We start from the raw sequence: 25,181 nt of genomic DNA on the forward strand, positions 1-25,181 counted from the left end.
TTACAGTGTTTTCTTAGTGTTTGTAATTTTATTTCTCTGTTTGTGTTTATTAATAAAAGAAATAGGCTATTGAACTTATGTCCATAGCAGAGAACCCCTCCTTTTTTGGAGGATGGGGTGGTTTTCTCCTCCTCCTCCTTTGGAGAATGGGGGTTTGGATACCTTTTACTATAGGGGATAGTTGTTTCTTTTTTTTTTTTTTTTAGAGAAAGTGATACTCTCTTATGAGAGTTTCTAGAAGTTAAGACAATGTCCGTAGCAAAAACATTTGTGTGTGGGAAGGCGTACAACAGATGTGTAGTTTGACTTGTATTCAGAATTTTTTCTGTATTGACTAGTCACAACTGTAACTTCTTTCATTGATGAAATGAAGTTTATTTCCTATAAAAAAAAATTACTTGTGTAATCATGAATTTTAATTACCATATGTCCATATTTTGGAAATACCTTTACTTGAGAAATGCTATAAGGAAGCCTTACACCATACACTTTTACCTAACCAACATGTCATTTGTTAATTTTTTCATTCTATTTAAACACACATATTTAAGTATTAAGGTAGAATGACAAAAATGAGAAGTCACGTGTTGATTAGGTGAAAGTGTGTGGTGTAAGACTTTCATATAGAATTTTTACTCTTTTTACTTGACAGATTACAAAATATTGAATCCGAGTCAACAAGCATAAGCTTTGTGGTTTTAACATTAGTGGAGTAGATAAGAAGAAAACGTGAGTCTCAAATTTGCAACAACCCACCATATGGCATATGCTTGCCACACTTGTGACTCACGAGCAAAGTTATTGGACCGTCCAAAGCATATTTATCCAATTTATATTGATTTTTAGTTGGCCAGTTAATCACACTAAACAAGCTTAAAGGTGCGGTTTGGATGATGAGATGAGATAATTTTAGATAAAATTTGAATAAAATATTATTTTTTAATATTATTATTTTGAGAGTTGAAAAAGTTGAATTGCTTATTATATTTTATATAAAAATTTAGAAAAATTATAACGATGAGACGAGACGAGACGATATGAGATAAATTACTTTCATTATCCAAACGAGACCTAACCTTAGCCCTGAAAATTGAAAAACATACTCCCTAAACATTAAAAAAACCCTCTACCTTAATTACTACTCCCTCTAAACCTTAAATGCTATATACTCAAACTCTATATTTAGGGGTGTGCACTGTGCAGTCCAGCACTCAATCAACAAAAAAAAAAATGACTTCTTTGCTGCATGGCAAAGACATGGTTGTTGCAGGCATTTCTAAATTGCAACACATCTATCTCTTCAAAGCAAAGAAGAAAGGAAAATGCTTGATGACAAATCCATCTAGGAAGTCATAGTATTCTTAAATATATTTTACTCTTTTTTATTTTTTATTTTTTTATTTTATTGGATCATCAACATCCAGAAACTATGCAGCACAAACAATCTCATCCTAAAATGGCACAAAATTCAGAAAGTCTAAATTGCAAACCAAAACACCGAGAGGTTTTGGGAATGCTATATACTACATTCATGCCCCCACTTTTATTCTACTCTGTAAATGTCTCAAGAGTTAGATTAATCAGAAAATAAAATAAACCCTTTTTCCAACACCAAAACAGAAGGAAATACATGTCTCAGTGGCAGCAGCCAAACAAGAAGGACCAAGTCGAAGTAGAACTTAGCACATATGTATCATCACCAGGCAAAAGTTTCTCTTTCAATATTAAGCTGTATATTAAACTACATAAAATTGAATAGTTCCACCCAATTATTGATGAGAAAAGATATTTACAATCGTGATTTGTGTAATCACCGCGTAATTATTTTAAAAAAAATAAATAAAATATGGGATCCACGTGAAAAAAATTAATTTTTTAATAGTGAACTCCACTCTTTTTCAAAGTGATTATGCGACGTTTACGCACTTTACAGTTGTATGTAGAATTATTGATTGCTTCAGAGAGAGAGAGAGAGCTTAGACAGCACATCTTAAACAATTGAATAGTTCCACCCTGTTATTGATTTGCTTGTCGTACATGAATATATCTCAGTTCGTTGTAGAATTTACAGACACGGGTCAATGATTACCTCGACAACAAATGAATGAATGCAGGTCTCTGCTCCCTATATGTATACATTCTGTAACTTCCTTCCCTTCTTTATCTACAACCCCTCCAACAAATCTATTCTTTTCAATTAAACTTGAAAAGAAAAAAAGAGCAAAAAAATTGGACATCTTCTGAATCAACTTTATGTAGTTCTAGTACTAAGAACTAAAATGATCTATGCAGTTCCTGTCGACCTTCAAGTTGAAACCTCAGGAAGATGAAAAAGAGCAGTATGTGTAATTCAATCTTCTCTCTTAGGCTTTAAACATCGAGTGAAACACGAGTTTTAATCGGTTTTAGCTTCAAACCCATGCTTTCAGGAGAGAGGAGTTCTGGGGAGATGCAAGATGGACTGAGCGGACTCCTTGGGCTGTCATTGAAGTGGCATGGCCTATACAACCCATACCCCATCAAAAAGAACTCCATGGGTATCAACATGGCATGTGGCTGCTCCTCTGTCACCATTGATCCACAAGCCTGGACCTGCATAAACAACACAACCTTTGATATGCACACCCATGTACACTTGTTCAATTTCATATATATCCTGGATTAAATCAGAAGAGTAACCTGTGATGTGAGCACTATAGTTTAAAATAATGCAGAAAACAACTATTTCTGAATACTCCTACACATACTTCGCACCACATACCTCAACTAGAGCACTAAATCTCCGGTCGAGTTTTGAGGTCATGTGGAGAGCCTCAGAATGGAAAGGAGAACTATCCCCAACAAAAATAAGTGAACGACATCTTAGTCTCTTCAACCCTTCAGTAATGTCAGGTCTCCTGAAAGTTGGCACCGTTTTTATATAAACGCGCACAAATATATAACTCTAAGAACGCAGCTATGGCACAGTTCTTACCTGTTTATAGCATGAAGAAATCGCAAAACATTTATGCTCTGCCTCTCATCTAGCAACTGAGGAAACAAATATAACATGGGAATTAAACAAGTGTCGCCTTTTAGCAGTCCACCATATAGAGGAGAAACAGAAAGACAAATCCAATTCCAGAGGATGCATTTTGCATATATGAATTTAAAAATTAGCTTAGAAACTGACTCTTTTGCATGCTTGAACCATATCTGATTCTGGAACTCCCACACCACCACGAACTTCCTGCAACAATTTCCCATCACTCGACCAACCCAATAGAACCACGTTGTATGAGCAAAGGAAATTACCAACCACAACAATTGAAGAAGTAGGGTACCTTGCTGAAGTACCGTTGAAGCAAACACTCTTTCACCAAGCCACACATGCCATAGAAATATAGAAAATTTGACATCACCTACAGATAATAGACGACCTTGGATATAATATTCAGATTTATACATGTTTATTTTGTAAGAATAACAATGAGGTCTGAGGAAAGAACCTTGTTATATATCCATTCAGACCAAGAGGGAGCTTTGCATAAAGGGGACACGAGTATCAAACCAAGAACGCGCTCCCTATATTTCATCTGTAACATGAAACCTTGCTTAGTGTACCAAATAATAGAATTGTTTGAAAACATACTGGATTTCCATGATTTTCTTGTCTCTTTTTCTATGTCTATTTAGGTGTTCGTCTTGTATACTTCCTATCTACTTGGGCTACGCGGTTTGCATTTACTAATAAAATCTTGGATTACTTCAGGGGGGGAAAAACTATCTCCAGAAGGGTACATACCGCAAATAGTGTAAGGATGTAGGCACCAGCCGTTACCCCCATGCACATCACTGCACCAAGCCTGAAGAAGGATATAAAAATGTAATCAGAAACCAAATTGAAAGACAATTTCTCACCTGAGAAACCACCATTGAAGATAATCAATGCATAAATCCTTCTACTCTGTCTCGTTAACAAGCACAAAAAGAACCTCATCCAGCATGCTACTTAACAATTGAAATTCATGAGCTTTGGATACCAAAAACTGACAAATAAATCACCAAAAACATTTTATATTAATCATTACCTGAAATAGTTGAGAACCTCAATGATCTGATCTGCCAAATCATCGACAGACGGCATAGTATCTTCAGGACAAATTCCAGCAGCTCCTAACTGCAAGAACTCTTATGAAAGGTCCAGAAAAACTATGTAAAAAATAACATTCAGTTGCAATTGAATGCAATATATTTTTCCAGATAGAATAATAGCCAAATAAGAAGACAAGTCAACCATTTACAGACCTCATGTCCGGGAGGACTGATATGGTATATACAGAAGTTGTGGAGCAACAAAGAAGCTGCTTCAGGAACGAAGAATAATCCTTGGAAACAAGACACATCTGCTCAAAATTATTGATATTAGAATCATCGTTGTGAGAGAGGATTAGAAGAAAAGGGCTACTAGAAGGTCACATACTGACTTCACTGCACTTACGATTTAAAGCTAAATCCGGGTAAGTAAGTAGCGCTGGCTTGTCTTGATCTCCGTAGACTATAACAGACACAGGACCACGGCCAGTTTGGACAAGATGTTCCTGCAGATGACAAATCATAATATGTGTTATGAACAGAGAAATAAGCCCATTACTACAACATAGAAGCAAATAACCATATAAAACTAAAATTCAAAGAGATGAACTGTAAAGCAGTTTCGTCATCATAAAATCCTCGACCTGTGTAGGCATTTGTGAAAAGAGATGGCCTTCAGTTAAGAAAGAGGAATCGGTTGTTGTGTACATGTCAAGGGGAAAACGCCAGCTTTTTCTAGAGAATTCAATTCCCAAAACAAACTTCCCCATGTGCATTTACACCTTTTTCAGACCCGATCTAACTTTCCAAAGGGATATAGGTAAAACAAACAACCGATTCTGATTCACTCATTTGATTCTTTACTTTTCAAGGGGAAAAAAAAAAGAAAGACATGGTTTAAAAGAAAGGCACTGAATCTCATATTCTTAGAGAAGACATCGACTTTAGACCAATCAAACCATGAAAAGCTGGGAAAGAAACCGAAACACAAAGCAACAGCTAGAGTTTTCCATATAATAACAAGAAATAAGAAAATAAGAGTATAGCTTAATTTTCTTCGATGATGCAACACGATTTGATCAAAGGAACTCACTTCTTAAAGGAAGCGTTTACTCTTATGCTAAAAAGCATCATGCGAGAAAAAAGGAATCTTTTCACGAGGATATTAATTCGGTTAAGCCTTTAACCCTCAGTATCATAACATCCCGCCCACCCCCAAGAAACAAAAAACTACAAACAATGACAGGGAATAACAAGAAAATATAAAATCCCCAGAACCCAACTCAAATCGAATACCAAATTAATCGAAGGAAAGTTTAGAAAATATTATTCCAAAACCATCTAATTCTACCACTCATTTAATACGTTTACAAGACAAGGCGAAACAGTGAATAAAATTAATGAATACCCTTTATGATGAATGGAGTTTTTAGAAAGAAAAATGCGTCAACAGATTCACCAAAATAATGAATTTGTGATATTGAACAAAAATTAACAAATAAAGATCGATGGAAAGAATCATTTCCCTTGATAATAAAAGTCAAGAACGATATATATATATTTTTTTATAAATTAAACACCGCCGATTCATTCAAGGTACCAGGAAAAAAAGAAAGAATCTCGCGAAGGTTAAAAACCAGCCATCGGAACAAAGAAAAGAAGAAAAAAGTTGGAAATTGATCCGTCAACAAAACTTTAAAAAAAAAAAAAAACCAACCTTCCCGCCGAGATAGATCTCCTCTATATCGACAGCAACTGAATCATTTGAATCCGCCATGGCCGCAGTTCTTTGTGTCTCAAAGTCCCCCACAGCCTCTCTCTCTCTCCAGGACTCTCTCTCTCTATCTCTCTCTCTATATGTCTGTCTCGTGCTCTATCGAAATATAGCCACCTTGGCTTATATACCAAGCGATTCTCTCGGGAATTTACGACTCTCTCTCTAAAAAAAACAACCTACGGTTAACCACCACCGACGCGTTTAGACCTTCCGTACCAACTGATTTCTTTTTTTTTTTACCCCCCGTGACGCTGGTCAGTATTTTTTCTCCAAAAAAAAAAAAAAAAAAAACACCAAGCTAGGCTTTTATTGACTTTCAACCTGACAATACGGCGAGGTGTTGGGGTGACGTGGCCCAATCATTATGGTTTTTGACCATGAATGTGTCTAGTTTTTTTGGCTTTTGCACAGCTGACTCAAATATTATTTAAGTTTCGTTTGGGTCTAACATGAATTGAGATGAATTATAAATAATAATAAGATGAATTATAAATAATAATAAAATTTATAAATTAAAATTAATAAATAATAATAAATAATAATGAGATAAATTGAGATAAATTATAAAATTAAACCGAATCTTAATTTTTTGTGGGCCCATAATCTTTTCAAGCTAATATAAATTTTGGGTTGCTTGCCTTTCATTTGACTCAATGATTAATCACATTTAAATAAAGCTAATAAATGCTTTGATACATTGTGTTCATCTCAATTTTGGATCTTTCCTCCTTTGTGTTCACCCCTCACATCTTCACCAACTACCAATGTAACCCCTCCTCCCCCATATCTTACTAAAATAGAGATTTTTCATTGGATTTATTCTATAGGGTAATACTAATTATGATTTTCATTGAGATCAAATGGTTAATCAGTCTAATTTTGATGACCAAATTTTGCAATACTTGCTTAATCTAACTGCCAAATTAATAAATATCATGTTCTTATAGAATATATTATGCAAGTTTGTTCCAATTTTCACTCCTAAAATCAAGTGCATTTTTTAACGCATGTGATCCATCCATGAGACCGATCAACTCTTTCGTCCTTTTGATGATGTAAGCACACTTGAAAACAGTGTATTGGATATAAAAAATAGAGTACAAACAAATTTGCGTACCAATCTGCATACTAATATTATTGTCTTCATATTTTAAATTCAAATTAACACTATTTTTCAATAAAATATACTTTCTGACCAATCATATTGAATGGGTACGCTTATTAGTGCGCAGAATCGCTTACAATTAGATTTTTCTTAAAAAATATATAAAAAGAAATTAAATCCATTTGGAATTTGATTAATGTAATTTTAAAATGTGTAAATTTCGTAAATTCCTTCTAACAATTTTTTTTGTTTCATATAGATTCTAGATTTTTATATTTTTTTTAAAGGAACTGCGCATGAAGTGCACATCTCAAGACTGCAAATTTCATTTCTATATATATATATATATATATATATATATATAATTCTAATCATGATTTGATTTAAAACAAAATAAAAGGCAGGTAAGAGAACGAGCCTCGTTTGTTTTGGGAAAATATCTCATCTCATCTAATCATTACAACTTTCTCAACTTTCAATACAAAATAAAATAAACAATTCAACTTTTTCAAATTTTAAAATAAAAATAATATTAAAAAATATATTCTAACAATATTGTATTCAACTTTTTAACTTTAATTTTATCTCATTTCTGAAAATAAACGAGGCCTAACGAGAGAGTTTAGGGCATTGGGTGCTTTTCTTAAAGGTTTTCAAGTGAATTTCACCAACTTCGGATCCTTGTTCGAAGGAAACAAAGACATTGGAGACTGCTTAGAGAGCGAGGAGCCCCTACTTCTTCCTCCTCTTCCGATGAGCTGTTTTTGGAATAAAGACAGGATGTTTTATGGAGATATCAAGATCATGTGGTTTTTGAAGGGGTCCCAATGTTGAACTCTTATTTAGCTTCATCTTTATTGATTTGAGCTTACAGTTGTTTTAGTGTGTGCATAATAAAAGCTTCCATAGATTTCTTGATCAAAATCCTAGAACTTATCGTGAAAATGCGATAAATATATGAAGTGAGTTCTATAACATTTATTCAATATTTAATATTAACCGAGCACTTCATATCCAAAATTTTAAATGTCGTAAAATCTAGTTTATATGTCTATCTTTTCCCGACTCTAAACCCTAGAAATTTGATATAAAAAATTTTAAAAGACCTAAATTGGTTTATATAATCCATACATATATGCACAAGATGCTGGAAAATCATCTTTAAATAAACTAATAATGAAACTTCGATTCTTCAACAAAATAAACTTAAAAGTTAATTTCATACACGAACTGGAAAGAGATTTGATGGCCTAGAGGAGATTTTATAAAAATAAATTTGTAAATATACATCACTTTATATGGTACGTTATATTGTAAAATTATTTTTATTTTAAAATAGATCTAACATATCATTTGAAACTATGTCAATTTATAAATGTATTTTCATAAAATCTCTTTATAACTGTGGCAATTCTCTCGAGAAAATGCATGTAGTAAAAATCAAAACCAAAACCAAAATCATTTACAGAACTATTTTTACAAAACAAATAGAGTGGATTGGCCTACTTGTTACAATGCCAGCTACGAATTCCATTTATTCTGTTTTCCATTCATTCACAGCCAACCCGAAAGTTCACGCGGCCTACTTAACTGAATTAGTCCGGCCTCGGGTTGCTGGAAATTGACTCGTGCATATCAAATCTCATACCATAATTGTTGTCGATGCATTTAAATCTATTTCACTTTTTTGTTAGTTATTTCTTTGATTTATCAACATTCTCTTATACATACATATAAGAGTATTGCTACACCCACCGAGAATAGGTATGGATAAGGCTATTTGGCCTTTCTTTTTATTATTTATTGTTTTTTTATACTCTTAAATATTTAAAAAAAAAGTTAACAATATCATTAAAAAATACTTCTTTAATTACAAAATAAAAAAGAAAAATAAGTCTCGAAACCCATTCTCGGGACAAGTAGTATTTTCCATACATATAATGTAAGTTTCGGACAATATTATCTCTAATGCAGAATCGTGGAAAAGCCATGAAGGATGGCAAGCGACTAAGGGTGCAAATCTTCAGATGAAGCAAGTGAAACCATGCGGAAGGAATGATGAACAGTGGGCCAAGACAACCTCTGCCAATCCAATAAATTTCATCAACCCATCACTAATTGCCCCTGACAACCAACCCACTTCGAGCCCTCAACCGCAATTACCTCACGAGATCCTCTGTAATGTACAGCAGGCCACTTCAGCTCTGAACACACAATACAAGCCATCTCATTGAAGTCTACTAAAACCAAAAAACTGGAGCCCATCCTATCCCCACTACAGAAGCCTAATAAAACATCAAGTCTCGAGCCCATCTGTTTACCATCAAATCCTAAAAAACTTTGACTTTCTTGGAGGTTCAAACTTCAGTGCCCAATCAGTTTCACCTTAAAAGCCCATTGAAGACCCATCAACAATTAATAAAGGGCCTGCCTTAACTGAAATAATAAACCCTAAACCATTCAAAGAATTTTCCTCTCAAAGGCAGCCCAAGAATACTTCTCTTTAGACCTTTCCCAAGAACATATTCTTAGCACCTTTGCAAATGGGCCTAACGTAACTCTTCAGACAGAATCCACAGATCAAACACTCTCACCTCAAGCTCACATCTCTGAACCCACATCTCTATCTTTATTCTCAACCCCGAAAGCACCAATATTGGAAAAACCAAACCCTCTTCCAGAGAATATCCCCAATCTGAGCACACTGAAAAACCTAGTGGGGAATCAAGAGAGAGCAACTAAAAGGGGTTTAGAATACTTTGAGGTGGAGATCCCTCCAAAGAAAATAGCAACAACCTTTTGTGCGATTATCTCTTGGTCGAACTCACACTTTGAGATCGAAGACATTGAGGATGCAGATCAAGCTTTGACAATAAAAAGACGAGGACCTAAAAGGACAATTAAAGTGAAGAAGATTGCACAAAGTTTGGCAAAAGATTATAGTGAAGAAGTCGTGGGAAGCAAAGCAATATCTTGTAACGATTCTCTATATCCTACTCTGAAAGAGATTTCTGATGATGAAAAGGCTAAGGTGGTAGGCCCAAATCCGCCACCCACCAGAAATGAGAATATTATCTTGGAATTGTAGAGGCTTAGCCCGGCCTCTAGCAATTCGTAGTTTGAGGGCTCAAATCATGAATTATCACTCTGATTTAATTTTCCTTTATGAAACTCTGCTAAGTGATGAAAAAACTGCTGGTATGTAAATAACTTAGTCTTCTCTATGTATTTACATGTCCCTCCCCTGAAGAAATGGGGAGGTTTGTTGTGTTTGTGGCGTTTGGGTATGGATGTAGAACCTGTTCATGTTGGAAGTAATGTATTGGCTGTTTTAGTTTACTCGGATCCTATTCATATGCCATGGTTACTGCTTCTAGTTTATTGTCCTGCACAACCACATGAGAAACAGACTTTCTGGTCTCTGGTAAATTCCATTGTAGTAGCTTTTCCAGGCCCAATCTTAGGACTAGAGGATTTTAATATTGTGCTAAACCAAAAAGAAAAGATAGGAGGAAAGCCTTTTGCATCTCCCTCTACCCTCATTGGTCTTAGTCTCTTCATGAATCAACATGGGTTAGGTGATTTAGGATATGATGGTTCAAAATTTACATGGACTAACAATAGATTTGGGAAAAGTCATATTCGTGAGAGGCTAGACAGAGCAATAGGAAATTCTAAATGGACTTTACTTTTCCCTGATACTAAGATTTTTCATCTGCCCATTCATATTTCTGATCATGCTCCACTCCTTCTAAACACTTCAGTCTAAAAAAATGCCATAAATTCTTTTAAATTTGAGGAATTCTAGACTCATGATCCTGGCTGTCATTCGGTCATCAAAAGAAATTGGGAGAAAGTGTATATAAGATCACCTTCTTATATTCTTTCTTGAAAGCTAAAAGCTGTAAGAAAAGCCATTAGGATCTAGAACAGAACAAGCTTTGGCCATATTCAATCTTCTATTAAAGCCCTCAACTTTCAGCTATCTCAGATCCAATATGAGGACCACTCAGATGCTACTCTGCTTCTAGAGGAAAATCTGAAATTGTGTCTCTCGGAGCAATTGAAAATGAAAGAAATCATTTAGAGACAAAAGTCAAGACTGCAGTGGCTAACTACCACTGATCTTCATACCAAGTTTTTTTCATATGACTGCCACTACTAGAAGAAGGAGAAATGGTATCTCAAGTCTTAAGAACTCCTCTAATCAGTGGGTCAATGAACCATCCACCATAAAAACAATGGTCATAAATCACTTTTGTCAAATCTACCAATCCTCTCGTCCATATTTTCCTACAAACCTTGAGCATTTGTTTTCCCAAAAAAATTATGTTCTGGATAATGAAGATCTCTATAAAATTCATGTGGAGGAAGAAATCATGGTCACCATCAAGCAAACCCCTTATTCAAAATCTCCTAGTCCTGATGGATTTACTGGTTTGTTCTTCAAGCATTATTGGGAGGTAGTCAGGGAAGATGTGATTCATACTATTAAGAATTTCTTTCTAATTGGTCACTTTTTGCAAGAACTTAACCACACGCACATTGTTTTAATTCCAAAGAGTGATTCTCCTAATACTGTTAATCAGTTTAGGCCAATCAGTCTCTCAAATATGTTATAAGATTATTGCAAAAATACTTGCTAATAGGCTTAAATTGGTTCTCAATAAGTTTATCTCTCCTTACCAATTAGCCTTCATTCCTGGTAAAATCATTCAGGATAACACTATTGTTGCTCAAGAAATGTTCCATTTTATGGAAAAAAAACAAGGAAAATAAAGGGATTAATGGCGATAAAAATAGATATGGAAATGCCTTTGATTTTATGGAATGAGAATTTCTTCTTAGTGTTATGAACTATCTTGGTTTTCATCCTACTTGGGTAAATTGGATCAGAACCTGTATCACCATTATCTCATTCTCTATTCTAATAAATGGTGAACCTTATGGGCATTTTCAGTCATCTAGGAGATTGAGATAAGGTGATCCCCTATTTCCCTTTCTTTTCATTTTAGGAAGTGAAGTTCTTTCAAGTCTGATCAATAGAGAGGAACGTTTGGGTAACATAAAGGGTATAAAGATGGGGATTCAAGCCCCTCAAATTACTCACCTTCTTTTTGCTAATGACTTGATCCTTTTTGGCAATGCCTCAGTTAGAAATGCAAACTCTTTCCAAAAATGTCTTGATAAATATTCGGAGTGGTCTGGTCAAAGAATTAATAGAGCTAAATCCTCTAGTCATTTTAGTAAACCAAATTCTCAATCCACTATCAGAGAGATCAGGTTTATCATGGATTTTAAATTATCCTAAAAAAATCCCAAGTACTTGGGCACTCATTCGAATTTAGATAAGAGTAACAAAAAACTTTTTGAGGAGATTAAGGGAAAAATTCAGAATAAGCTGGCTAAATGGAAAACCAAACTTCTTTCACAAGCATGTAGAACTATTTTGATTAGGTCAGTAGCTAGTTCTATCCCTACTTATATGATATCCAGCATTCTCATTCCAAAATCAATTGCCCAAAGCATTGATAAATCATTTATGAGATTCTGGTGTGGATTCGATCCCAAAAAAAAAAAAAACTCATAACTTTACTCCCAAATCATGGAACTCTATTTACAAACCAAAATCTTTGGGAGGATTAGGCATCAGACTAACCTTTAGCTTTAATAGAGCTTTCTTGTGCAAACTAGGGTGATCCCTTTCTAATAAAGACACAAGCCTATGAAAAACGGTCCTTTCAAACAAATATCTAAAAAATAGCTCAAGGTTAGAGGCTCAAGGCAAACCAAACCAATCAAAAGTTTGGAAAGGGTTGATAAACCAAATAGAATTTCTTGCCTCTAGTTTATACTATCAGATCAATAATGGAGCAACCACTTTTGTTTGGAAGGACCCTTGGATCCCCTCTATGTCTCCACCACTTTCTATTCCATCTTCTTCTGAAATTCTCAAGGATCCTACTCTAAGGGTTTCTGAGCTAATGCTTGAAGAGCCCAGAAGATGGAATATTTTGTTGCTTCAAGCCCTTTTTTCAGAGGAAACAACCAAAGAAATAGAAAAAATTCCTCTTGCCTTGTATAATTTCCAAAATCTGAGGGATGAAGTGAAGTGGACTCATCACTCTAGTGGAAACTTTTTTGTTAAGTCTGCATATGCTGCCCTAACTATGCATACTCAAAGTCATAACAATGATAACTCTTCTCAAACTTGGAAGGCTTTGTAGTCTTTGCACGTTCAGGATCGTCTTAAGTTGTTTGTATGGAAAGTTCTCAATAACATTCTTCCCACTAGGTCTTTGCTAAAACAGAGCATCACTCAAGTGAAGATCAAATTCTTTGTCCTATCTGTAATTCTTCTGAGGAAACAATTTCTCATCTTTTCTTAACATTTCCATATTCAATAATTCTTTTGAGGAATTCACCTTGGCCTTTAGGCATTGAAACCATTGTAGGGCAAGATATCTCAAACTGGGTTATGGCTATTTTGAACTCAATCACCAAGCTTCATATACCTTCTTGGGATTCTCATAACTTTCAAATTTTTGCTATCCTAGCAATGGATAATCTTTGGTTTTATAGAAATCAGATTACACATGGATCCCAAAATATTTCTATAAACCAATATGTGGAAAAAGTTCTTAGAAATTACGCTGAGCATAGTAGGACTTGGGAAAAGAAAAACAATCTTGAAAGTTCCATGTGGAATCCACTGCCCAAAGACCAGATTTCAATTTCTTTTGATGTTGCAGTTAGAAAATTAGGAAGCACAACAACAACAGTGTGTAAGGACCATACATGAAATACTGTGGGATGTGTTATTGAATTTACAAGAAATTGTAACTCAAACTGTGGAGAGGCACTAGCAGCTTTTATTGGAATCAGTTTGGCAACAAGGAAAAAATGGAAGAATATTGTTATTGAAGGTGACTCTTAGGTGGTAATCACAGCTCTAGAGTATCAAAGCAGCAACTCAGATTGGATCATTGAAGGATTGATAAGAGACTCAAGAACACTACTTGCAAATTTTGAAAACTAGAAAGAAGTTAAGATTCATCAGGTTCAGAACCGATGTGCGCATTCCATTGCGCAATGGGCATCCTCAAACTCAGTGTTTGGAGATATACCTTGTATTAAAATACCGCAATGTTTATTGAATTTTCATAGTAGGAAAGACCCACCAAGTTTCTATGTTTATTAGTTAGATTTTTATTAATGTATGTAATGTATGTTGATGGTCTGTAAATTGAATCCTTTGAAGTAATGGAAGTTAATCTGTTTGGAAGAAAAAAAAAAGATTCGGACAATATTAAATACTTGATCAATATTATAAATTTATTTCTTGCATGTATCTTTTCTATCTAAATTTGAAGAGATATTTTATGTTTTTTTAGTAGATTGAAAAAACTTATTGGTTAAAGAAACTAAAGAACACACAATCCTTTTTTACAACTATGTTTAAAATTAAATATGTTTTTTTAATAAAATAGCTTATAAGATAACTTAATAACTTATACAATAACTATAAAATAGAATCATTTGATCTATTTTACAATAAAAGTGATTCTCGCCCACGAATAACAATTTGTGTTTGATGACTACATTACATTTTTACCCTTGAGCTTTAGGATTGGTTAGTTTGGAATAGCAATTTGTGCTCCATGACTACAATTTGTATTGCGTGGGAAATTAACTTCTCTTAGTTGTGTTTTTCATCATTTGATTGTCTAGTCTAAATTACACCTATCATTCTTCAGAACTCGGTCATCATCATTTGCGATTCGGTTGTGTTTTGGGTGAAAACGTTGGTATCCTTATGACTAATGCATGTTTGTTTTGCTTTGCGTGATGATATCCCTATGATTGATAGTAGAAGCCGATTTGAAATAGCGTGATTATCTCTGCCGAATGTGGAAAAACGTGTGGCTTTTGCCTAAAGTACCCTTGATTGTGCAACGGGAGATGTGCCTTTGATGCCCTTTTTGGTCCTTTTACTTGCCCTTTGTTCGAGGACATCGATGCCTTCTTTACATTGTTTTTTACTTTTCCTTACATAATCATCTCTTCCACTGTTCTCTTTTTCATGCTTCTCTTTTTCCCTTTTTATTTTTGTTCCATAAAAATCTCAACTCTCTCAACTATGAGACGCTTCCTCTCCACATGATCTCAAATTGTTCTCACACCAAAAATCCAAAGCCCAGCTCTTTTACTCCAAATGTTTCTATCTTTGAATGGCTGAGGGACCACTGTTATAGAGACCTTTGTGTTTGAAATGAAGTCATTGCTTAGTTTTCCTCTCGTTTCTTTTCTTCGTAAGTGTGAGTGTGAGTTTGTTGGTCCTTATGGATGGTCATAACATGACATCTCCAACACGAATACCACTAGGTCTAGTTGTGTCTCTTGCTTTTCAAACTCTGAAACTCGAGGCAGTATCAGAAGAGTGACTCTGGTGATAAAAAGCCATTGAAATCTCTATCATTGGATTGTGGTTGGGTCGACATGTGTGTTTGACAGGTGCTTGCCTTAGAACTAGCATTGTTTCTCTTCAAGGTGCTTGCCCCGTGATGCGAGCACTCTTTGCTCACCCTAGTGCCAGCTATTATTCCCCCCCACCCTAGATCAAGATGTTTTTACTCGTTCCGGTGAGAGCTTCTATTGCTCACTTTGGGTGTCAACACTTTTGCTCGGGCGTGAACTTAGGCCTCCCAGGGTCGAGCACTCTCCCTTTCCACTCTGCTCACCCCTTGAGCAAGCTTCACACTCCTCCTACAATGCTCTCCTTTGGGTGACCATTATTACCCTTCAAGGTGCTCGCTCCAAGTTGTAAGCACTATTTGCTTGCTTAGGTGCGAGATGCTGTTGCTCGCCTCGATGCAAGCAGTCTTTGCTCACTTTGGCTGCTAGCACTTATGCTCGTCTCGAGTGTGAATTTCTCTCTCCCAAAGCCTAGCACTCTCCCTTTCCACTCTATTCACCCAAGGGTGGAGATCACACTCATCCCACGATGCTTAGCTTTGGCCAAGCATTGTTGCTCTTCAGGGTGCTCACCTAGGGTTAAGAGCACTGTTTGCTTACCCAGTGCTAGATGTTCACTCGATGCGAGCTGTTGTTGCTTGACCCGGGCCGTTCACTCTTTGCTCGCTTCGGGTGCCAACACTTATGCTCGTATTAGGCATATTTTCCTTTTCCATGGATGAGCACTTTCCCTTTACTCTTTGCTTGCCTAGGGATGAGCATTCTTTGCTCATTTTACGTGCCAACATTTATGGTTGCCTTGGGCATATTTTTTCTCTCCCGTGGGTGAACACTTTCCCTTTAGTCTCTGCTCGCATAGGGGCAAACTTCACACCTCTCTTGTAGTGCTTGTCTTGGGGCAACCATAATTAATTACCCTTCAAGGTGCTTGTCTTGATTTGTGAGCACGATTTTCTTTTTTTGTCCCAGTGCAAACTCCTCACCCTGGTGCAAGCACTCTATGCATAATAATTTATAAAAATATTTTTTATATTTATTTAAGATTTAAAAATATTTTATTATTCTTATATAATATTATTTGGAAAAAATAGCAATTATCTTCATCATATTTTGCACAATAATTCATAAATATGAATAATAGTCATTGGACTAATATTGTTATTATTTTACAAAATACAATTCTTATTTTTAGATTCCAATTTAGACATTAATTCATGGTTGGTACTTAATTTATTATATCGACTATTTTACCTTCTATGGTAACGTATTTCAAATTAATCTACTTGTAATGCATTTATTTTAATTTTATATATAAGAAAATTACTATTATCAATTTGTACATGTCTAATTGATTTTATAACTAGGGGAGCACTGAATGACCTATCATGACTTCAATATAATGATTTATAAACATTTGATTTGTTACGTGTCCTATAATTTCACATTTTCTGTTTCTTTCATCTCGATAAAATGTAATATCATTTTCAACCAGGCATACGTGCCTTGAACATAGAATCCTTACTAGTATTTTAAAACACAGTTATAAAAATCATTGTGTCTCTCATTACTATATTTAATATTCTGAATAAGATTATCATTCATGTATATCTCTAAATTAGGTTATTCAATTTGGAAAAAAAAAACTTTCCCACGAAAGCACAAACGTTTAGATTTTTTACTTTTAATAAATCTTCCATGTTGGGGAAATTGAATAAAAAACAATTGAAAATCGTAGAGATAAGAATTATCGAGTGTAGTATATATGTCAGCATAGCGTTGAACTCCCTTATAATACACGGAAATCTCGAGAAGCAAGATATATATGGGAAAATATTCTAGTTAGTACATCTATTCTTGAGCTAAAAACAGCCTCCAATAAGAGCCGGCCACGTAACCCACCAATTTCACTAATAATGGAATGCAACACACCGATGAAAAAAAAAAAAAAAAAAATTCTTGTCTCGTTGACTCTCACCCTACTCTCCCTCTCGCACCAAAGCACACTCTCTCTATTCTCTCACCCTTGTCTCTCTCTCTCACTCTCCCTCTCTCTCGCCCTCATCAAATCCGCAACCATTGTAACGCCGTGAATTGAAGGAAGTCGACGTCGATTTGGATTGTGTGGGTAGTTTCTAACTCTCCTAGTTCATCAGTCAATCCCTCTCTTTCCCAGTTCATCTTAGTGATCATCATCATCCTGAAGAAAACTATATCTACATCTATATATAATTACCAATAGAAAAGCGATTAGTTTTATGTTCTACCAGGAAAAAAAAAAAACAAACTATAGCAACTTTCCCTCGTCGGTGTTTGATAGCGAATTGCACAAAAACCTGCACCTTGGATGTCATGTTATTTGCACTCTCTTCATTCTTAATGCATGGCTTAGCTCCTATACCACTAGCATATACCAGAGACTCAAATCACAAAAAAATTTCCTTTAGTGTTGAATATTACAGTTGCTTTGCTTAAGATGGCCTTGTATAGAACCCGTTGATCCAAAGTTCTGACAAAATGCTCCTCATTTTATCAACTGAAAAAGGTTTCATTAATACTCCATTTCAATATCTCCAAGCAACTTTGCAAGTTTTGACAAATTTTTTTATGAGTAATAAAACTTCATTAATTAATGCTAAAGATGAATCTAGGGATACGGTTGTAAATTTTGAATCCATGAGGTCAACGATGGTGTCACAGTGGACTACGTGGTGGCTGTCGATGCCAACAAAATGCGTGGTGGCTGACTGGTTGGCATCAGGCTACCTGTTGTTGGCGTCGAAATGGTTGTGGGTGGTTGCATCGGGCTGCCTACTGTTAGAGTCGGAATGGTTGTAGGTGGCTGTTGCTGGTGTTGAAATGGCTGTGGGTGGTTGTAGCGTGGGCTACTGGCATGTACAGGGAGGGCAACAATGACTGCAACGGGTATAGAAAAAAACAAGTAAAAGACGTAGGGTATTGCCCGATGTTCTGATGTAGTGATCCTCATTGTGTTATAGTGTATATTGCTGACATGTCAAAATCTTATTGGTTGCTAATCTAAAGGCTAAAACAGACAGTACCGCTCCAAAGCGGAATTGTATATATATATATAAATGTTATGCATTAATCACTGTTCACTTCCACACTCCATACTTATAGTTTTTTCATAAAATGTGATGATGTTTTTCATAAGGTGTAAGGTATTTTTCATACGATGTGAGATGTGGAATGGTGAATAGTGGCTGCTGAAAATAATTTTGAGAGAGAGAGGATAGATTTGGACAAAAATATTAATTGCGACAATGCTTGTGAAGCACTTGTTGAGATACTTTTTAAGAAAGTTTGGAAATTTTGAGGACTTCACCCACCATGCGCCTTAATTAATTCATCTATAGCTGTAAAGACCACATTATTTAGATCGAATCACTTCATCTTATGCATGAATACCAAACTTCGATACATATTACATACTTCATAACTTTATATTATTTTTTTCCCCCAAATTAGGCATCATTCATTCAGTTAGAACCACACCGTACGTTTAATTTAATATATATATATATATATATATATTTCTTGAGATCTATGCAATAACTAGCATCTAAAAATGATGAGTTCTGTTACATACAATTAATTTTGTATATTTCTTGTGCATTCTAATAATGTAATTGGTTAAAACAATTATTTTATATTAAAAAAAATGACACAACTAATAATATTAATGGAGTGCGTAAAGAAGTATGCAAAGTGACTACACATAGAATTTTTAAAAAACGATGTTGACTATATTTATTGGGAGAAGGAAGAAAAGAAATAGAAATGATCGATGGAAGGAAACAGTACTGCCAGGATGCTGAAGTTTGAGCAGTAGGGTTGAGGGAGAGATAGTTAGGTCAATGTATTTTATGTGTTTATCTCTATCTTACTCTACGTCATAGAACTCTGACAAATTCAAATCTCTCTTAGAATAAAATAAAGCTTAACCCTGAAGCAAACGCCAACACAAAGAACGCAGGAGATCATGGATATCATCGTGGCCAAATTACTAAGCAAAGGTATTGCTCGATCGGTCAATGTTGAATAAATTTCTAGTTCAATTCGCATGGATTTGGTGGGCCTTAAAGCTTCTTAGCTTTCATGTCTGGCACTTATTTATTTATGATTTTCAATAAAAGTATAAAAATCTGTAGTCAAACATATTTTGTGGTATGAGGTACCTGGTTTTAGAATTTATGTGCAATTTTTTTAAAATCCGTGATAGCTGCAATATCCCAACATTTTTTTTTTTAAATTTCTGGCTTTTCAAATATAAAATCAGTTTTTAATTATAAAAATGTATTTCTATTAAACTCATCATAATAGATTATTTTACAAATAATAATGATGATGATGATGAAAAATTCATGTACCCCATACCACAACGGGCATTTGATCAAAATTTCTTTAAAACAACAGCCTATTTTCAAGGTGTTTAAAAGTCCAAGTTACTTGCAAAAAACTGACAGGGTGGCATAATTTTAACTAGCACCCCTGGACGGGTGGCCCCTGCCCCTCATGGACAAGTGCCCCCGTCCAGATAGCGAGGGGTGGATTGGCCCCCAAAGTCATCCGCCCCTCGCTCACTATATGTGTGTGTGTGTGAGAGTGAGAGAGAGAGAGAGAGAGAGAGAGAGAGAGAGAGAGGGAGAGGGAGAGGGAGAGAGATATTGTGATGGTGAATGGACGAGACATAGGGCAGAGTGACTTAGAAGAGTAAAGAGAGAGATGCGAGGGGAGGAGGGAGTAGGGTTTTAAAACAAAACCCTACACCAAAACGATGTTGTTTTATTAAAAATATACTTTTTAATGTATATAATTTGGACTAGCTGGACAGAGAAACACTAGGCGGGCTTGGGCCCAATCCGGGCCCCATCCCCATCCCCATCCCCTAATGCCCAAATGTATGTGGGAATTTCCTACCCACCCGCCTTGCCATGAGCAGACAGGTGCCCTCGCCCACTGTAGACGAGGGCTAGATCGAGGGAGAGGGCATACGGGCCAAATCTGGTGGCCCGCCACCTACCCTTAATTTTATCTGTAATATTTTAGTAAGAATGAAAATTTTAAAAAATATATAGTTGGCACGGGTTTTGATGCAAGAACATTTGAAGAATGCAATCGTTTCTAGTGGATTTATCCTTCCCTTTCCCCTCCCTCCTCCCACCATGTTTCTCTCTTTGATTTATGGAACATTTTTATTGGAATTTTGGAAAGTTAAAAGCTGGATTGTTTCATCAAGCAGCTGCATGCATGATTTATACAGTGATTAATGGAGGCTTTCATTTAGACAGCTGTTGGGTTGAGTGAGCAAACTAACTTCAATATTATATGTTAAGAGTTTGAAATTTCACTTGCACAATAATCTTTTTAGGTCATCGTGAGATTTTTAGATTATAATTAAAAGACTTCGCCATGGTATTATGGTTTACTAGATCATGTAAAAAAGGATAGGATTAATCGGGACAAATAGCCTCAAAACCTTTACAAAAAAAAAAAAAAAAACTAGCTTCATGATTGGTAAAATATTGAGGTTTATATGATAACAAGTGCACCATGCTTCTTGTGAATGTCAATTGAGCAGATACAAAAAACACCTCCTCTCTCTTCTAATGTAATTTGTTAAGAATATATAAAGATGAAATTATATTTTATTGTAAGAAAACCGTTTAAACATGATCAGTTATTTGTGATAAAAATAACTTTTTTTTATTAAAGTGAGTCTATTCTCATTACAAATAATCATTTTCATTGCAAATAACTTGTCACAAATAATCATTTTTCTTGTCTTACTTTACTCTATCAAAGTACCACCAAACTATTAAAATTTTCACCTTACTTTCCAACTTATATCTCGTTTTTCACCCTACTTTAAGATTTATCTAAATTGTATCATATGGCATTTCTTTTTACCTATCTTAATGGTCAATCTAGGCTTGTGCATAAAAGACCTTGGGCCCGATCCGTCCGTAATATCCTACATGGCCCACCCGAACAAAGTCAAGTTCATCGGGTCTAAGTCTAATACCGGGTTTAAACACCCCATTATTGGTTGAAACCGATCACCAAAAATATTGACTTATTAGCTCTCTTTTCCCCAAACCCTATCCACCCTCTCCGTTCACTGTCACCATTGCTGTTCGCCGTTGACCTTCCGTTGCTGCTCCCCTCTGTTGCTTCTCCACCTTGCGTCCAGATTTGCACACTTTCACCGATACTTCTCCATTTGCCCCACTCCCTCCTACTCTGATCCATTACAGGTTTCTCTCTTACTTTCTCTCTCTCTTGCTTAACTCTTGAATTTTATTCATCAAAATGTGCGACATAAGTACCAGTGTTATGCAAAACATCAAGATGTGTGCTTTTGACATTGTTTAGCTTAAAGATGTTGGCCATCATCTTGCACTACTTTCGGGCCACCACGCGAAAGTGAAGAATCTGAAAGATGTTGACATTGTTTAGCTTTTAGTCTAGGCTTGTGACCATCCATTCCAGGAGTTAAGATTTTTCTTAACCCATAAAACAGTGTAAAAGTTCAAAGATTTTATATAAATGATTGCAATAAGAAGAATATATGTGATTTTCACATTATTAAGTTTTTAAATGAAAATACCTTGAAGTTTTTATCCTGCCAAGACTTAAAAGTCCATATGCTTGTAAAAGTCATTCTAATTATTCATGATTAAAGAAACTTCCCTAAATTCGTAACAACTCGGTCCAATAATTCTAAAGTCAAGCTATTAATCATTTTTATTGGGCCTAAATTATATTTAATGGGCCATATTGGATAAGCTTATTAGCGATAAATTATTGAGGTTGATTAGGAGTTTTAATTAAGTTCAATAACTAGGTTAAATTCTATTCATTATTTATTGAACGAGTTAGACTCCTTTTAGAAGTTAAAGATCGGCCATTAGAATTTATTTCAATTTAAAATCATCACTGATTGAAGTCCCCTACATAGTCTCAACCACTGTCAATCCTATATTAAATAAACTATTAGATCATGTTTTCAAATTCAAACTCTCTTCTTGAATGATTGTGACCGAGTCTAACTCAAACTTGTCTTCACCCACTCCTAAATCTCTCTATAAACATTTCCCTTTCGCGTGTTATTTGAAAAAAAAACATAAACCTCTCAATCCAGCACCGTGATCGATTTTGGGTTAGAAATTTTAGGAAATAACACTGCAAGGTAAGTAGCTTAATCATAAATTAGGATTAACATTCGTTAGCTAGTTATATATAATATTATTAAAGCTAGTTCTTTTGAAACCGGTGCTTACGTAGCACGCATGTCATGATATTTGCAAGCACGTCATTCATCATGTTTCATTCCATATATTATAGTTATGTATTTATTATGCATCTTACGTTGCATAAGACACATAAGCTATATTAAATCCAAGTGCAAGATAATATCATATCAGTATAATCAAATGGCCATTCAGAAGCATGGTACCAATGCAGTTTCAGGGTAGGCGTGCAGGCCACGTAAGTGTGGTCCATCGTTGTATGCTAGAGTACTGCACAGTCAGCTTCCTCTGCTGTAGCAGGGCAAGTTAGTGCACAACTTTGCATATATGATTAAGTGTGTTGACTAGCTAAATAAATCAAGTCAGTCAGATAAATCATATCAGTCAGTTAATTCAGATAAATTGTTCATGCATAACATAAACATCACTATGATCAGTTATGATTTTAAGTTCTCAGCATGAAATATTTTATGAAAAATTTTATATTAAGTATGTTTACGTTATGATGAGCTTCTTACTGAGTCATCGACTCATTCTAGTTTATTTTTATATTTTCAAATAACCCTAGGTCAGGATAATTATGACGATAAAACTGCATGACGGAACTTAGTCCAGGGAGGCGTGACAGTGGCCTAAATCATGTACAAAGATTTTAAGTTATGATTTTTATGACACGGTCTTTGAGAAATTTTAATAAACGCTTCCACGCACTCTCTTTTATGATCTCAACATTTGTACCAGTAGCTTCCTTTAGAATAAAATAAAATATTTTTAAGTTAAGGTTCAGTAATAGCACTCAGGCTCCCAAGAATTTTTAAAATTGACTTTATTACTAAACGTGAGGAGCGGGGGGTTACAAAATTTCTCCAAGGAATTGATTTTTGGATGTGACAAAGTGAGACCAAATCTAAAAAGTGAGCAAAGAAAAGGGCTTGACTTGAATCGTGAGGTTTTCTTTTTTTTTTTTTTCTTTTTTTTTTTTTTTGCATCACTCCTCCCTTACTAATCCCAATTTGTTCTCCTCTAGCCTTTGCAAAAGTGTTCAGACTTCCTTGAGCTTGTAGAAACAACTCTAAAGGTCCTTTAAACTTAGCTTAAAAAACAAAAACATTTCTTCTACACCACATATTTCTCATCACAATTGCCACCAAGTCAATTTCTTGCCTTGTTAGTTTCTGTACCATCAGCAACCACAGATCAATAAATTCCCCTTCCATTCTGTGCCATTTTTGAACAGGACTTTCTTTATCAGCCCAAACATCACCTGCTGCACTACAACTCCACAACACATGACACACAGATTCAACCTCCATTTCACACACAGGATAGATAGGGTTTTCCACTACTTTTCATTTGTACAGATTCCCCTTGGTAGGTAAACTATTAGTAATGGCTTTCCATATAAATATATTCACCACTTTGGTGTATTGAGCTGCCAAATCCTATTCCAAACCTCCTTCCCCATCCTAGATTCTAAAGAGCTCATTTTGTCTCTGCCCTTCCTGGACCTCTTCAAGTGGTACCCACTTTTAACACTAGATAAACCATCATTTGTGAAGGCCCAAATCCTCTTGTTAGGTGCATTGTATTGACTTATAGGGATACCGCATACCATTTCTGATTCCTCTTGCTGGAAAGTATCGAATACTAGTTTGTGATTCCACCTTCCATCCAGTAATAATTTTTTAACTTTTGCTTCTGGACACAGATTCCTTTGAGGTGATTGGATACAAAACTGAGAAAGATTTTGAATCCACTTATCCTTCCATCTACTCACCTGCTCTTCATTCCCTACCCTCCAAACCAGTCCCTCCTTTAGTGACTCAAGAGACCCCATAAGCTTCTCCATATTTTTGATGGCCCACACCATAATTTTGCTTTCAACAGGTCAGGGTACCTAAATTACTTATCTTTTAGTATCCTAGCAACATATGAGTTTGGCATAGTCAAAACTCTCCAACATTCTTTTGCAAGTAGGGCAGTATTAAAATTTTGAAGCTCTCTAAACGCCAATCCTCCCTCCCCCCTCCTCTGACTTAGCAACTCCCATCTTAGCCCAACTCTTCCATTGGATTTTTCTATCATTTTGCTGGAAACTCCACCAAAACTTAGCCATTAAAGCATATATTTCTTTACACAGTTTCACAAGGAGTTCAAAAACATTCATATGGTATGTTGGAACAGCTTGAATAATAGCCTTCAACAAAACTTCTTTACCAGAAGGTGAGAGAAAAAGATTTTTCCAATTGCTTATTTTGGTCCACACCCTGTCCTTTATCCCTCTAAATGTGTTGTATTGAGATTTTCCAACCATCACAGGTAAACCCAAACATGTTTCACAGTTGTTCTGAATTCCAGCTCCCACATCTAGTCTGATTCTTTTCCTTATATCTCCTCTGATATTTGAGCTAAAGAACAAAGAAGTTTTCTGCCTATTTAAACTTTGCCCAGATGCACTCTCATTGGTCTCAAGTAATTC

General features: G+C 35.3%; 1 protein-coding gene across 1 annotated transcript; it reads right to left on the minus strand.

The window, feature by feature from the left end:
* Positions 1–1,990: 1,990 nt before the first annotated feature.
* Positions 1,991–5,943, minus strand: LOC109009931 (protein NDL1-like). The gene is made up of 11 exons (XM_018990604.2): positions 5,792–5,943; positions 4,481–4,580; positions 4,288–4,385; positions 4,071–4,159; positions 3,785–3,845; positions 3,489–3,575; positions 3,324–3,401; positions 3,173–3,229; positions 2,975–3,030; positions 2,762–2,897; positions 1,991–2,592 (listed from the first exon to the last, which is right to left on the minus strand). Exons 1-11 carry the CDS (start codon positions 5,849–5,851, stop codon positions 2,371–2,373), a joined length of 1,044 nt encoding a protein of 347 aa, XP_018846149.1. The 5' UTR covers positions 5,852–5,943; the 3' UTR covers positions 1,991–2,370.
* Between the last annotated feature and the right edge of the window lie 19,238 nt (positions 5,944–25,181).

This window comes from Juglans regia, chromosome 1, assembly GCF_001411555.2.
Source record: "Juglans regia cultivar Chandler chromosome 1, Walnut 2.0, whole genome shotgun sequence".
Lineage (NCBI taxonomy): Eukaryota > Viridiplantae > Streptophyta > Magnoliopsida > Fagales > Juglandaceae > Juglans > Juglans regia.

What these genes read in the sequence shown, in the direction of transcription:
- LOC109009931 (XM_018990604.2), bottom strand. Translation starts at nt 5,851, where the DNA reads ATGGCGGATTCAAATGATTCAGTTGCTGTCGATATAGAGGAGATCTAT. An exon ending in ACATCCTTACACTATTTGCG is followed by an intron (nt 3,576 to 3,784) that starts GTATGTACCCTT and finishes TTCATGTTACAG; the next exon opens with ATGAAATATAGGGAGCGCGT. An exon ending in TGGTTCAAGCATGCAAAAGA is followed by an intron (nt 3,031 to 3,172) that starts GTCAGTTTCTAA and finishes TTGTTTCCTCAG; the next exon opens with TTGCTAGATGAGAGGCAGAG.